This window comes from Nyctereutes procyonoides, unplaced genomic scaffold (genome assembly GCF_905146905.1).
Source record: "Nyctereutes procyonoides isolate TBG_1078 unplaced genomic scaffold, NYPRO_anot_genome, whole genome shotgun sequence".
Classification (NCBI taxonomy): domain Eukaryota; kingdom Metazoa; phylum Chordata; class Mammalia; order Carnivora; family Canidae; genus Nyctereutes; species Nyctereutes procyonoides.
Window position 1 is genome coordinate 74,005,966 of NW_026575140.1, and position 14,032 is coordinate 74,019,997.

The following is a 14,032-nucleotide window of genomic DNA, read 5'->3' on the forward strand; positions in this document are numbered from 1 at the left end:
TCCTGCTCAGACATCACTACCATGTTCCATGAACCGTGTTTCCCAGACCTTAGGCCTAGAGCTTCAGACACTCGCACTGCTTTCAGCCTGTTCACGTGGAGAACACCAGATTCACGTCCCGGCTCTGCCAAAAACTTGGTGCAATTTGGGGGCCACCCACTTCCTGTCCATGAGCTCTGATCACTTCAATGATCCAATGGGAACAAAACGTTTCCTCACATGTTTGCGTGGGCCCCAGGCATGGAGGGGCCAGGGTACATGTCTACCCTGGGCTGGTCTCCAGGAGGGTCAAAGCCAAGGAACCGAAGACCTGGATTTGTTCGGAATCAGACGCTAATTTACTGTGTGGTCTTGGGTATGTGGCCTTGCCTCTCTGATTCATGGTTTCACCTCATCTAACCCCTGCCCGGGGAGGTGTGTATGAGGCGGGGGGGGGGGGCAACTCAGCCCAAGATATTCAAATATGTAATTACCAGTAAGGACGGGCAAGGGACACGTGGAAGGGGTGTCGGCAGGTGCGCTGGGTAGGAGCCCCGCAGGGACCAGCTCCGCACCTGGGGGCCAGGGCAGGGGGCATAGCGCATCTTCTCCAGGGCAGAAGGTGCTCTGTGAGCCTTCCCAACCTGTTGCTCCACACATGGCAACAATCCAGTCCTCCCTGAGCACCCCAAACTCCTCCGCCTTCCCACAACCCCCATCAAAAGCACCCACACATGGAGAAGTGGCAGGGCTAGGAGAGAGAAAGGGAGCACCCTCCGACATCCCCACCAGCAACACGGGGGGGGGGGGGGGGAGTCATTCAGGCAGGAAGGCTTTTGCAACATCCTAGGCGTGTCCCCTATACGGAGGCCAAAGGGCCATGAATGACTCCAGGTGTGTTCCAGCCCCTAGGACAGTGTCAGGTTACAAGATGCATTAATCATTCCAGTTTAGCAACTTCGCCTGTGAGGTTGTTTTAATCAACTGGCCCCACGGTCCCCAATCACTCCTGGAACAGGGCGGTGGAGGCGGCCAGGGTGCTAAGGGGAGAGGGATGCAGCACACGCGGCCCCGAGGCGTGCCCTGCACTTAAGGCCTCTTCCAGCCGCCGCTGCCCGGGGCCTCCGAGCCGCTGCCAGGCAGGGCCCATCCAGGAGGCCCTCCAGACAGCCACCCCTCAGCTCCAGCCTCAGAGAAACCTGGCAGATCGCAGAGCCGGCATGGTGAGTGCGGGCGCCCTCTGCTCTGAATTTTGGGGGAGGGGAGGTCTCCCCATAAAGGGCCCTTCTGGCAGCCTGTGGATTTTGTAACAGCTTCCCAGTGAGAAAAGAGGTCACACCGAGTCACCCCCACATTCAGGCCCTAGAAGCCTCAGTACCCCCCTGCCCTCCTCTCCCCTTTTTTACCAAAGGGCGCTGCACAGCACCCATGAAGCTGGACACATGGGCCACTATTCCCTCCTAAATCCTGCCCGCTCTTCGTGCAAGGTCTCCGGGTCTGTTGGCTAAGGTTGGCACTGTTGTTCCAAGGGCAAGGGGCTGTTGTGACGGCCCCGTCACCTCCCTGGGGTAATGGACTCCTTTTCTTCTTCAACCAAACAATGGACAGCTGCCCCAAAACAACCCAATGTGTGCAGGGATCTACTTGGTCTCTTTCTGGGCCCTGTCCCCTCTCTTCCTCCCCCTCTGAGCACCTAGAGAGCTTCTTCACTGTCTTGGGACAAAGAGAATCAATCCCATCTTTCCAGGACAACTGAGGACAGGGAGGGGAAGACATAATATCTGGATCTGAGTGGGGGATCTCAGGGAATCTTCCTTCTCTGCTTCCTGGAGAACAGGTTGCAGTTGCCAGAAAATCAACACAAAAATGAAAGGGGAGGGAAAAAGAAGGAAGGGGAAGCTTTCTGTCCAAGGGGAACAGAGGTGACTGGCTGGGGCCTCGCGAGCGGCGGTCCCCTGACCCCCAGCCTGAGCACTTCCCATGACATTCCTCTGGAAAGTCTGGCAAAACTCTAGCCCCAGTGCTGGGGTAGCAGAGGGTCAGGAAGGGGGAAGGGCTTGCCTGCTTTGCTCTGCAATTCAGCCGGCTTACCCTGTCCCCATCCAAGGAAGCACCTAGAAGCTGATCCCCCATGGTCCTGCTGGGCTCTCTGGAGAGAAGAGGAAGTAGCGCCTGCCTGCGAGCTGCTTTTTGGGGGCACTGGGGAGACCTGGGTGTCTCCTGAGAGAGTAGAGACATTAGGAAGGAGGTAGATTCTAAGGCACTTAACTGGAGCACAAACTATAGGATCAGAGAGTCAAATGGCAGCTCCCTTATTAGCGTATTATTCCGGACACTTTGCTCTTCCTGAGACTCATCATCTTCCTCTGTAAAATGGAAACATTTTCCATGCCACCCCCTATGCACACACACAGTGGGTGGAAAGATTGAATGGGCCAGTGATGCGAATAGCTGCATAAACCTCGAAGCCCTGTACAAATGTAAGGACCCAGAGGAATCCACTCCAGGAAATGACAGGTGGGCGGCACAGCCAACATGAGCTTCACCAGCCGGAGAGGGAGCTGGACATTGCCGTATGAGGGAGGCAGGGCAGGTGGGCACACAGCAGCACGGGTAAGGTCTGAGGCCCCAACAGCAAGGTAGCAGCGGGGCCAGGATCCTGGGCAGGGCCAGGGAGCTTCTGGCCCAAGCTAACCACTAAACCACCTGTGCCTAATAACCCAGTGATTCCCTCTAATGAGGCCCGGACAACCATAGCTCCCAGCCCTGGGGAGCAATGGAACAGCTCACACCCAGGCCCAGCCCTCCCTTTCCCCTGCCCCTCCCTGCCTCCCTCTCACCCCTGCCGGCCCGCCCTGGACAGAGTCCTGTCTGGTTGCTACCTCACCACAGTGGTTCTCCCTTGAGAGCTGGGCATGACTGGGAGGACCCAGGGAGAGCAGGAGCTGCGGAAGGCCCCGGGCAGAGGTCTGAGCCCAATCTCTGACCCCAAGGGAAATGTGGCCCTGTTAACTCAGCTGCAGTTGAGCCCCAGAGGGAAACCTAGGACCCTGGCAAGAGCCATCCTGGTCTCGGCTCCTTACTGCCCACGAGGCCCCAAATATACCATGAGCTACCAGAGCAGAGTGTTAGACACCTGAGGTCAGTCCTGGCCTGGCTGCTCCAGAGGAAGCAGGTTCTCCTCAAGGGTTTGCTGGGCTTCGCTGGACCGAGGAGCAGGTCAGCAGGCCTGCCGTGGCAGTGGGGGTCTGGGAGCATGGGCAGGCCTACCGCAGACGGGCTGAGTTGGCCGCCCTCTCAGCCCTGGTGGTGCCATTCTGGGCTCTGCAAAGACCCTGGAGGGCAAGGTCGGCAAGGAAAGGCTGGGTCCCTGCCTGCCCCCCGGGTCCCCTCACTACCTGGGCGAGGGGCTTGATGCTGCTGTGACCCCAAAAATAGTTCCATCCACCTAACCATTTAACCAGCCCCTGTAAGTGGCCAGCCTCCAGACGGCAGGAAGGGGGGCAAAAGGGTACAGTGACCACATTCTGCCCCATAACCTCCCAAAGTCGATAGCTCCTTACGCAAAGGATCATAAGAGAATGTGCCAAGTCCAATACCAGGGGGGACTACAAGGCACCCCTAGGGCAGAGAAGGCAGGGAATTCTCTCTAGGGTGGTCGGGAAGCTGTTTCAGAAGAAACAGTGGGCTGTTGCGCCAGGCTCTCTCCAGGCAGAGACGGTGGGAAGCATGTTCCAGGCAGAAGGAACTACATGGGAACAGTGAGAGTGACAGATGGGGGCACTGGGGAGGCTGGAGCGGGGGGAACAGGTTGCAGAGAGGGACACAGCTGGGGGCCGGAAACCCCACGGTGGTCCCGCAGGCCCCTGCTTGGCGCTTGGGTTCAGGGTCCCCACAGAGCCCTGGAGCCCAGTGGGGCCAGGCCAGCTCCCGGAGGCTCACACTCTGGGCCGAGCCACGTCCAGAATGGGGTCGAGGCCACCCTTGCCCACCAGGCAGTGCAGCGGGCACCCAGCTCCGTTCCTGTATTCCACACGATGTGAGATTCCTCTGTGCTGGCACTAGCCTTGCTGGCAAGAGAAAGCAGACACGGGTCCTGCCCTCACGGAGCCCCGAGTCCAGAGGGGGTGGAGGGCGGGAAGGGACAGACGGTTCTCAATCACATCAACCAAGGCTAACTAACAAGTGACAACGGTGAGGCGTGGAAATGCACAGGGGCTGTGAGAGCTCAGGCCGGGATGTGGCCTCATCTGGGGGTCAGGGGAGCCTCGGCTGCACAGGAGCCAGGAGGGTGGGGAGGAGGGGCAGTTCCAGGCAGAGGGAACAGAGGATGCAAATGTGGAAGCACATTCCCAGATCCCCTTCCACCTCCCAGGGCTCTTCCCATGCAGCCTTTGGGTAGAACTCTGGCCTGGCTCCTGACAGGGACAAGTGTCTAGGCCTCAGGTCTCCTCCGTGCCCCTGGCCTCTCTCCCACCATCCTTCCTTGTGCCCAGCTGCAGAGGCCAGCAGTCACAGGCAGCAACCACCCTGTACTCCTCTAGCCGGCTTCTTTGACAAAGCCTAAGAGGATCAGAGGAGCTGATTTGGGGAGGGGGGATGTAACAAGGGAGAAGATGGGGAACAACAGGACTCAGGAACTCTGAACAGACTTTCCACCTTGGGAAGTCAGGAGACAGAGGCTCTCAGGCCTGAGAATCTGCATTTCAGATTTCCCAGCAGCTCCCCGCAGCATTCCCTCTTGTTCAGATGAAAACATCTACTCAGTAAAACCCTTCAAATTCCCAAGCAACAATTCCCCCAAGGCAGCAAATCCCTCACAACCTAAAATGCGCTCATTTGCCACAGTTTTATTTAAACCTGTTGTCACCAGGCTGTGAGCTTCTTGAGGACCGGGTCTTTGCCACCTGTTGCCCCTAAACCTAGCACAGGGCCCAGCACACAACAGGCACATGATAAATGTGTGTGAGTGAATGACAAGTAAATGACAAAAGACTGAATTCCCATAACCAGCTGATTTATCTGACACTGATAACAAAGTGAGCCAAGTCCAACTGGAAAAGATGCCAGATTCTATCAGAGGTGTTGCCAAGGTGTTTTAAGTCAGGGCTGGGGTGAGGGAGGGACAGGCCCAAGCCTGCCTGGAAACCCCAGGGACTGGAGAGAGAGTCTGAGCAGAGCCCAAGTGGCAATCCCCCTGCGACGCACTTAGCTCCACCCCACAGCCTGCTGCTCTATCACAACTGCAGCACAGAAATTGGTAAACAAGGCTCAAAACCACAACACCCCCAGCCCCCTCCCTCCCAAAGCAGCTCCCAGTTCCCTGGCATAATCCACATGCAACCAGAAACTCTCATAGGGTAGCGGGTGAACAGGATGCTTGAGGGAGAGGGCGAGATACTCAGGTGGCACCTGTCCACGGTGGTAGCAGTCTCCTGTCACGACCTGTCCTGCAAGTCGGGCTGGCTAGGCTCAGCCACATTCACAGGCTGAGCCCACCATGGCTTTAGGCATTTCCTGTGATTGCAGTTTCTTCCTTTATAATATGCATTCACTCCTTCATGCAGCATGTGTTCCTTAAGCATAAACTATGTGCTAGGCATTGGCAAGAACCTGAAGATTCAGAGAATATGTAGAATCAGAGCTCTCAGTTTTATATCCTCCACAGATGGAACAGAGGCAGGGTAAAGAGCTCCCCCCACCCCGGGCAGAGCAGGCCACCTGTTCACCCACAGATGTTGACACCAAGAGGGTAACACAGCTGAGGTCACTCCTCCTTGCCTCCATCCCATTCCCACCCTGACACGGGGCCTTCATTCATGATCACATCTCTGATCCCCAGAGAGGACGGTACTGCAGGGCCATTGGGAGCATCTCTCCCGAGTCACGGGTGGTCTAAAGAGAATGCCAACAGCAACATCTCGTCCCTACCTGAATGCAGCAAGCACAGCATCTTGCAGCCTGAGAAGCACCTTCACATCCAGAATCTCCCTGAATCTGACACCAGCTAAGACATCATGATCCTTGTTCTACAAATGAAGGAATCCCAAGGCTCAAAATGTTGATGACGACCTGAAAGGGTCACTTGGCCAAGAAGAGTCAGGGCAAGATCCCTAAGCTCTAGGACTTCAATATCAAGTACCCAGATTTTTCCTTATGCCCTCCTTCTCCTCCAAGATGTGAACCCATAGATGTGAACCTGAGACTAGACCTTGAACTTGCACTATAAAGTGCAGAACCAGGGAGCCCCACCTCGCTACCTAGAAGCTGATCAACTCTATAATCTAAAGCACGCATTGAGTGAAAACTGTGTTGACTAGCATGAGCAAGTGGAGCTTATCCTTTCTGCCAGAAGACTTCAGCCCTCACTACCCTAGCAAAGGCCACAAGGAAGATGTGAGCACACAGACAAAGGAAACCAGTGGGCAGAATTAACTTAGATTTTTCTCAAGACAACTGAGAAATTTCCCAATGCAGCCTGGGAAAACCACTCAAGTTGCCATGAGATCATGAAGGATAGAAATCTGACTTAGAGGAAATTTTAACCAAATCGGGGCTAAGACTGATCTTCTCCATGGAAGAGGGCAACAGAAGCACCAGGCTAACAACAAGCAGCTCTTCCAAGTCACAGGCCCTCAGGAAAGGACCTTAGACGTCTTCTCAGATCAGAGGCCAGTGTTTTCCCAAATTTGTTTTAGCCTCAGAGCCCACTGCCCACTGAGATCTAACATAGAACCCCCAAGGGGAAAACAGCCTGGGACGCCCATGCACTCCTGCCCTGCCTCCCTTGTCTTGCACCAACCCCAGGAGTCCCCCCCAGGTCCTCTAGGGTGCCAGAGAGCCCTTCTCTGGCCTTGCCCTGGTCTACTTTGGACATCTACATCATCTAGCTTCTACTCACACACATTGTTACTTAGATGATCTTCCCTGCACTGAGAGAGAAAGAGACTTTCTGTAATGTCCCCCATTCATCCTGAGCATCCCCTTTGCTGCTTCCTTGAGACGGCCCTACCCACTTTAAAAGACCAGGTCTGTGCTACCCAATGTCTTTGTTTCTCTGGCCTGCAGCCTCCTCCCTTTGTTCCTAAAGAGGTCACATGACATCATCCTAGGACCCCTAAATGCCGCTGTCCCTATGCGTGCTCCAGGGTGAAGATTCCCTCCTGAGGGCAGGCCCCCAGGCCCCATAAAATCACAAAAATGACCATTTGTGCAGGGCCTGGTCCACACATGCAAGGCCCTCTGCCAGGCTCCTTCCACAGATGACAGTTTTTGAGTATGTGCAAGGCCAAGTACTTACTAGGTTCCATAGTAGTAGTCATTAATTACTAATAAGAAATAGTAGGATATATGCTTCGTGGGCACAAGGACTTTGTCTTTTGTATTCGCTGCTATATGACCAGCCCCCAGAACAGTGCTTCACTGAATGGATAAAATAGTTTAATTTTTGTTGTGTTTATTATTAGGGGCAGTTAGTGCGTTCTTACTCTATACCAGGCAATGGGCTAGAGGCTGTGTATATTCTAGTCTCATTAAGAAGACTTAGAACCTCTCTCTCTCTCTCTCTCTCTCTCTCTCTCTCTCTCACTCACACACACACACACACACACACACACACACACACACACACAGGAAATTGAGGCTCTGGGGGTTGAAGACATCACCCAACGCCTGTGCCCTGTCCACAGCCCATGGCCTTCCCCAGCCGATGGCAGCCCAGGGAGGACAGCCTCACGTAGGCGCAGAGTTCCTGAGTGGGCAGGGAAGTGGTAAAAGGGAGCTTCAGTTATGTAACTGCCAAGCTCTAGCTGCAGAGGAGCCACAGGGCATGGCTGCAGCAGTACTTACAGGATCACAAGTGCGGAGTTCATGGGAGACACCGAGAGTCACTGCAGACATTTGCCAGGAGATGGAGGCTCTTGGCCCCAGCAGCCAAACCAGCTCCCCAGAGGCTGCTTCCCCGGGAGCATCCGGACCAAGCGAGAACACTCAGTCCTGCCCTTGAACATGCACTGCCACACACACCCTCCTTGAACGCTGAGTACAGTCCTGCTCCCTGAGCCTCCGGGATAACTGGAGCTGAGGGCACGAATGTCCAAGTCCCACACTCCTCTAGATGCCAAGCACCGAGCCAGGGGCGCCTCCTGCATCATGTAGTTCATCCACACCCCCGAACCCAGGAGGCAGATCACACTCTTCCCATTTTACACATGAGGAAACTCAATCACGAGCACAGGACTCATAAGGGGCAGAACTGGATCCAGGCCAGAGCTCCTGACACAGAACTCAGAAGGAACAGGGACAGGGGCAACTGTCATCTGGCCAGAGCAGCTGAGACCCCTCGAACCACAAAGACCCACCAAGGGGGACCATGAACAAACCCGTAAAAGCAGGAGAGGTCCAGACAGGGTTCCTGGGGCCTTGGAAAGGTTCGTCGTCACTGGCAGGCGGAGCCCCGCCCGGAGGCTTTCTCACTGGCTCTATCACCGATTTGCCACCCCTGCTTCCAAAGGCACAAACTGGGGCCCAGAGATGTTAAGTGATTTGCCCAAGGTTGCTCAGCAGGTAAACTGTAGAGCTCGACTTTAGAACACCAGAGCCCCTCTTCCCTCACACCACCTCGCTCCTCAAAGTTTAAAGGACAATTCCGAACAAGAAAGAGAGGGCGGGATGTTTCGAAGGCAGTACAAACTCTGCGGGATGCTCTTGTAAACATCAGACCACACCTGGGGTGGCAGCTCTTTAGCTCAGATAAATTGCAGTTTAGAGCACGCTCCCCTACTCCCCAAACTTTAAGACCCATCAGCCCCTCCTAAAGGCACACCCCGACATTTCCTTAGGCAAACCCCTAAGGGTCACCGTCGTCGGTCCAGGTGGCCTGACTCCTGAGGCCTCTCTCGTGGCCCCTTCAGCCACTGCCCACACATCACCTGCAGGTGCGCGGAGGTGGAGCTGCTTCCTTTCCAACAGACCCTTCTGGGAGGGGAGGGAGCTGCCTCGCCCCCCCCCCACGGGGGCAAAAAGAAAGTTGAGCCAAGTAGAATTGTGGAGAACTCGGGCTGTAGAAAATGGGCTGCTTCCCCCAAACACCAAAAATAGGCCACCAGAGGGGTTTGTAGGAGTCACTGAGCTACCGTTAACAGTAGCATCACAGGGGGCAAGTTCAACCCAACCCAACGGGCATGTACTAATACCTCACTTCTGCTTTTCACGTTGTCTTGCCATGTGACCTGGGAGAATTCGCATGGCGACTGTGCCTCAGTTTCCCCACTTGTGAAACAGAAATAGTTACCCCTGCACCCTCTTCGTGGCCCTCCCTGGAGTCAAGAGCTGTGCCTGGACAAAGGCTGAATAGCGGGCTGGTGGCAGGACCGTGGCAGGCTACCTGACACCTCCCGGCCCCCCTAGGCCCTGCCCTCGAGCCACTGTGCCCTGCGATGGGGGTTGGGGTGCTCAGCTCAAATTGCCAACAGGTCAGCACCTACATGGCTCAGAACAAGGCCCAGTGGCTTCTAATGTAGCAGGCGAGGCTGAGGTCAGCCCTGAAGGAAAATGCGCTGCTGTACGGATGCCTCACACGAGGCAGAGCAAGTGCAGACGTTCGCTGGGACCCCAGCATGTGAGAGCTAGGGCACCCAGCCGTGCATGGCCCCGGCAGGGGGTCCTGTCTGGAGAGGATCCTTGAGAGCCAGCTTGATTTGCCATCTCCAAGAACATTCCATGTGTCAGGGCTGCTGCATCACAGCCAGGCCCATCTCGGGAAACCCGTACCCTCCCTCTGCTGACCCACAACCTCCCGGCCCCCATGGCCCCTCTCCTCATCTTACCTGTCATGGCTGAAGCACCCAAGAGAGGAAGTACTTGCCCAGTCTGGTAAAGGCAGACCTGCTGCAGGTGGAGAGCACAAAGCCGCCTGCTGTTGGGTCAGGGGGTGGGGGGAGTGCAGGTTCAGGGTCAGAGAGCAGAGGGAGGCACCTGCAGAGCAGCCCCTGAGCCAGTCAAGGGCCAAGCCCTGCTCTGTGAGCCGTGAGCAGCCTCTGGGACTCCTGGCTCGCTAGAGAACCTCCCCACCCACTCCCCTGGGCTCTCCCCTGCCGTGTCCCTGGCCTGGGCAACCTAGCTCCCACCTGCCAGAGCCACAAAGGACCTAGTTATCCCATCACCTAGCAACAGCAGCATCTCTGCCTCTAGGTGTTCCGGAGAGACCATGGGAAGCCAGGGCTGGAGCCCCCACAGGAGCCTGAAACTGCCACACCGTGGAGCAGAGCCAGAAAGCCCCTTACTGGGAGCCCCTGCCTTTCCCCCTTCCCCTGCACCCCAATCATCCGAGCTCTGCCCCTATTGACTTCTTTCCAGAGCAAGGAAGCTCAGAGTCAGCACTGCAGAGAAAAATAAGGCCCAGGGGCAGGCTGCTTGGCAAGGAAAGCAGACAAAAGAGCTGGCCAGGCTTTCTGCTGCTCCTTTGGCCTCTGAGCTGCCACCTCTCAGTATTGGCTGGCGGGGCACCTGCCTGTTTCGATGTGTAGTAATAACCCTCTTATCTGCTTTACCATCTTTGAGAGTCTCCATGTATCCAAGGGACCTTAAAGTTCAGAGAGATTGAGGTGTGGGCCCAGAGCTACACAGCAAGTCAAAAGACAAGGCAATATGAGACCTTCTACTCCCCGGGCTGGCGGGCTTTTGGTGTCTTCTCTGCAGCACACTTAAGCCTCATCCTCAGTTAAAAATAAGAACTGCCTGGTGCCTGGGTTCATCAGCTCTGAGCTAGAAGGTTAAAGCTGCACTAAGCCCAACCAGGGCCTAAGGGTAAATAAAGGAAGGAGGAGGAAGAGATGAGAAACATGCACACCTCAAGGGAGAGAGATGAAGAAGGGATGCTAATAACCACAAAGCCCCTGCTAGGCGGGAAGCAGTAGGCCCTTCCACAGACAGACTCAGGGAGGGAGGACCTCTCACTCTTGCTGATGGAAGACTTGGAGAGCCAGGAACCAAGCAGACATGGGTTTGCCTGGGGAGCTGGGGAGCTGCTGGGGGTAATCTCTGCCCACCAATGCATGCTAACTACACAACTAGACTTCACACCAGGGAGTAGACAATCAAAAGGACACAGTCCCAACTAATGGTCCTTCCCAAAGTAGGTTCCTACAAGGGGGCGGGGCGGGGGGATGAAAACAACAGTCCACTGAGTCCAAAACCCTGGCCCCCAAGGGTTGGATCTGCTCCTGATTTGTTCTGAGGCCACAGCAGCCACTTAATCTACAGGAGGCTTAGTCTTCTCTCCTGGAAAATGGGGATAATTTCTCAGGGTGGTTCTGAAAATTAAATGGGACAGCAGGGATCCCTGGGTAGCTCAGTGGTTTAGTGCCTGCCTTTGGCTCAGAGCGTGATCCTGGGGTCCTGGGATTGAGTCCCGCATTGGGCTCCCTGCATGGAGCCTGCTTCTCCCTCTGCCTGTGTCTCTCATGAATAAATACATAATTTTTTAAAATCCATTTGTTAAAAAAATAAAAAGTAAAATAAATGGGACAGCAATTATGCAAGACATTGTAAGCTCTGTACTGATCCCCAATGTTAATTGCTCTGCCTCTATATTTGGGTCACAAAATAATGTCTTTCTGTGACCAGCAATGGACCAAAAAGCAGGGAAAGATAATTCTCTGAATCAGGCAATCAATAGGTGATTTTCATCAGCCTTCTAACACCCACCTTCTAACTCCTTCTTCCTCACCCCTAGCCCCTCCTGGCTCCAGGGGCCCAGGCATTGTAACCCAGACAGCAGGAGCTTCCTTCCGAGATAAACCCCTAAGTCAGACACCAGTTGGGCTGGGCCTGTGAGTCAGGGCCCCACAGTGGACTGAATCAACACAGCAGACAGGCCTGACCCAGCCAGCAACCCAACAACACAGGAAAGGCTGGTGCCTTTGCTAAACCTGGGCTGGGCCTGGGCTGTGGCAGTTATGACCAGGGGATGAGTTCAAGTTGAAGATAAACTGTGACATCTCCAACAAAGCAGAAGGCAGCACAGTTGATGTATCACGGCCTCTCAAGCTCCTTCCTTCTACCAACTCCTGGGCTAGACATTTCCCCAGTTTAGGAAACCAGGAGAAGCCTGGGGTAGTCCCCAGAGACCCTTTCAGCTTTGCATCCTATGATCATGGCCCAGATTCACCCAATGACGGGGGATGGCCAGGTTCCTAAGTCTTACCTGGTAAGATTTTTTTTATAGATTTTATTTATTTATTCATAAGAGACACAGAGAGAGAAGCAGAGACACAGGCAGAGGGAGAAGCAGACTCCATGCAGGGAGCCCGATATGGGGCTCGATCCTGGGTCTCCAGGATTATGCCCTGGGCTGAATGCTGCACTAAACTGCTGAGCCACCCAGTCTGTCCTTGATTCTTACCTCATCTCTCGGCCCCATTTCTCTTCCCCCCCACCCCCAACTTGGGATGGATTCTGGGCTGAAAGGCAACACGGCTCCTGCACACTCCCATCCTCATCCTGCTCAGGAAGGCAATTCACATTGATATTGCCAGTGGCCGCTCATAAACCTAAATGTGCCCACCTCCCTGTCCATTACCCTAGATGCTTATGACCTTCAGCAGCTCCTCTTCCAGGAAGTCTGGCAACCCATCCTCCCTGATCTCACCATGTTGGAGAAGAGGCTTCAAGAAAGCCAAAGAGCAGGCCACTCAATGTAAGAACTCAGGTGGTATGAGAGTCAGAGTAGAGCCCGGGAGGATGGGAGGATAGGAGTTGGACTCCTTGAACCCCTCAGCATAGCCAACTGCTTCTTTATTTTCTCTTTGAATCTCAGGTGCACACCACTGGATGAATCAATTCTTGATTCATGACATTTTCCACTGTTGGCTTCCGCAGCATCCCCTTTGTAACTCCCCAACTAGTTGGATGGCTTTAATAAAGATGTAAACCTCCATAAACCCACCACCCCTAACAAACACTGCATCTAGCCACCTGCCCTCACACACACACATCCCCTCCCCCTGCCCAGGTGGGTGGGCAAGTCTCTTATGTTTAGTAATTCAGTGAATATTGATTCTACATCTTTGCCAGGCCAGCAAAGGTGCTAGAAGCCCTCTGGAACATAAGCATCATTTTATCATTTCCTTGCTTCCTTATGAAAAAGAGTCTGGGTTATGTGTAATCTTTTGAGGATTTACTTTCTCCTCTAATGTTAAATTACTGATACCATCCATTTATTTTGCGGTGCCATAGTTCATTTGTTTTGACTGTAGCATAATATTCCAATGTGTGTGTGTGTGCCAGAGTCGGCTCATTCAAGGCGGGCCTGGGACTGAGCCCTGAAACCAAGATATTTTCCTTAATTCTTTCACTCAAGTATTAAATACCCACCCTAGGGGCACCTGGGTAGCTCAGTTAAGCATCTGCCTTTAGCTCAGATCATGATCTCAGGGTCTTGGGATCAAATCCCATGTCAGCCTCCCTGCTCACTGGGGAGCCTGCTTCTCCCTCTGCCCCCCGCCCCCCACTGATGCTCATGCTATCTCTCCCTCTCTCAAATAAATAAATAAAATCTTAAAAAAATAAATACCCACTCTATGCCAGGCATTGTAGGAGACACCAGGGATGCCCTAATTACCAGTTAGTCATAGTCTCTGTCATTCTATCTTGTAGTTTTGACTTAGTTTATTTTGTTTTCAAAAAAGGTGTGGAATGTTTTCTGTAGCACTATTCAGTAGATTGCAATCGAAAACATATTAGCTAAAGGGGTACTGAGGTCACTTCTGTTCACAGATGAGGAATCAAGAAAGTGCAGACTGTGAACCTCTTTTGTTCCGTGTCTCGGCTTCAGCACAATTCCAGTCCCATCAAAGGCATGCAGTCAATATTTGTTGAATTAATAATAAACACAAGACTTGCCCTACCTACCTCAACTAATGTAGGCATGTGAGCACAGGCAGACTCAGGGAGAAAGAATGAATTGACTGAGAAAGGCCAGTAAGTGGATGTTCCTGATGTCCCTCTAATCTGCCCCTCCCACAGCCTTTGCATCTCGGCAAATATCCTCCTA

General features: G+C 53.9%; 1 protein-coding gene across 1 annotated transcript in view; it reads left to right on the forward strand.

Annotated features, from left to right (window-relative positions):
• Positions 1 to 927: 927 nt before the first annotated feature.
• TMPRSS4 (transmembrane serine protease 4) overlaps positions 928 to 14,032 on the forward strand; it is a 38,381-nt gene continuing 25,276 nt past the window's right edge. The window contains exon 1 of the mRNA XM_055306024.1: positions 928 to 1,202. Within this exon, the coding sequence (XP_055161999.1) occupies positions 1,200 to 1,202 (3 nt within the window). The 5' untranslated portion in view covers positions 928 to 1,199. The remainder of the gene's footprint in view (positions 1,203 to 14,032) is intronic.